General features: G+C 61.8%; 1 protein-coding gene across 1 annotated transcript in view; it reads left to right on the top strand.

The window, feature by feature from the left end:
- The first annotated feature begins 337 nt into the window (after positions 1–337).
- Positions 338–1,849, top strand: part of LOC146595465 (L-gulonolactone oxidase-like) — an 18,738-nt gene continuing 17,226 nt past the window's right edge. Inside the window, exon 1 of the mRNA XM_085305677.1 lies at positions 338–574. Within this exon, the coding sequence (XP_085161803.1) occupies positions 338–574 (237 nt within the window). The remainder of the gene's footprint in view (positions 575–1,849) is intronic.

Below are 1,849 nucleotides of genomic sequence, written 5' to 3'. Positions count from 1 at the left end.
TCGACAAAGTCCTTTCTTGCTCCTTTTTTTGTTCGCTGGCCCCGTTTTGGAGGGGAAGCAATTAACTCTGCAAAGGGAAAGGAAGGGGGGGGAAGAGCCCATGGAGACTGAGAGGCGAGAAACAAAGAATAAAAGCTGCCTGTAATTAAATTTTGTCTGTTTTATTTTTAAATGGAGAAGAAAGAACAGAAAAAGAAAAGCAAAACTTAAAGCCTTCCAATTTCTGCCTGGCAGGAGCCAGCGCTCCGGTTGCTCTCGAGCTCCCAGACGCTCCGAGAGCGGGAGCAAACCTCTTGGTCCCCCTGCGGAGCCCCAGCATCCCCACCCGCTGCGGAGGATGGAGCGGCCCCCGCGGACCCTTCGCCCTGCCGAATCAGGTTGCTGGCGCSAGGCCTCCGTTCTCCTCCCCGCAGTCTGGGAATGCGTTGCAGTCCTGGGACGTGCTCTGTGCTTTGGGAACACGCTGCAGCCTGGGAATGCGTTCTGCGGCTTGAGATCCCGTTGCAGCGTGGGACTGCGTTGCGGTCTGGGAAGGCACTGCAACTTCAGAGTGCCTCGACCATTTTTTCTCGCGGTGAGAAGCTGTAACCCCGCACGTTAAAGGGGTCCGGCCTGCGGGGAGCGAGGCCGGGGGGGGGGCAGAGCCGTGAACCAGGCCCGCGCTCGCCACCCCCAGCGCTCGTTAATGAGCAACGCCTGGGCTGTACCTTGCCCTCCCCAGGGGTGCGAGAGCCGTCACGGGAGAGCGGGGCTTCTTTTGGAGATTTCTGATGACCTTTGGGCCTGTTTGCACAACGTACTGACCCGAAGCTCAGCTGGGAGGACCGGAGGTGCCCACACCCGACAAGCTGGCCCCCTTGGCACCTATCTGGGCTCGCAGGCATCTGGGGCGATTATTCATTAATTTGCTGCAATGCAGCTGGGAAAAGACCAGCAGGGTTTAAGGAGGCCTGTTGGATGTCAACAGGCCAAGGAGACATCCAAAGCGGATGCAAAGACCAGGGGGAAAAGCTGGCGGCGGTGCTGCTAGAGGCACGGGCTCCTTCGCCGGGCTCCGTTAACCCCTGCTCCGCAATTAGGACCCAATTTGGCGCTCTGCGATCATGTTGCGAGCCCTCCACACGTGCGGGAGGGCAAGGTGGCACCTCCCGGCGTGCGTGGGGGCAGGAGCTCCTGGGGGTCACCTTGCCCRCACCCGACACCGCCTCAGAGGCACCGTTATCATCTTCTCCTTAATGAGGGATTGGGGGGAGGTTGGTTTCTTATCACCAAAGCACAGCCACGGCCGTGCAAAGCTCTTGCAAATCCTCGCCCGTCCTTCGGCTGAGTCGGGAACCGGAGAGCCGTTTCCAGCCTGGCTGGGGGGCTCCAGGTCCTGCAGCGGTGCCCATGCACAATCCCCCCCCCCTCCTCCTTGGGGGAGATGGGGGGAGTTTGGAGGCGCACGGAGCGCACGAGGCTCGGTGCGATTCCCTGCCAGCCGTGCAGGCGCCCGGTGGGGCAGGGAGCAAAGACCTGCAGCTCCCGTTCTGCACCGAGGCCGTGGGGAGATGTCCCAGTGCCCCACAAAACGCCGGCGCACGATGCTCAGGCACCGTCGTATCGCTGCACCCGGCGGCACCTAAACCCCGGGGGCACCCGCTGCCGGGTGCCACCGCCGACGCTGCTTCGGGGTCCCCTGCCCTGTCCTTGGGCCCGGCTCGCCTGGCCTGGGCCGCTGTTTCGGGGTGGGGGGGGACCAGCTTAAGTGGCCAAAGGCAGCGACTTCTCGCTGAGCTTGCAGAGTTTGCAGCTTTCCCGCGGGAAGCGGGGCCAAAGCGGCGCCCGAATTCCTTTTTTTTTTTTTTTT

The sequence above is a fragment of the Rhea americana genome, unplaced genomic scaffold, assembly GCF_003343005.1.
Source record: "Rhea americana isolate MKP2758 unplaced genomic scaffold, rheAme1 scaffold_225, whole genome shotgun sequence".
Classification (NCBI taxonomy): Eukaryota; Metazoa; Chordata; class Aves; order Rheiformes; family Rheidae; genus Rhea; species Rhea americana.
The sequence above is the reverse complement of the archived record's forward strand: the minus strand, read 5'-3'. Positions and strand labels throughout refer to the sequence as shown.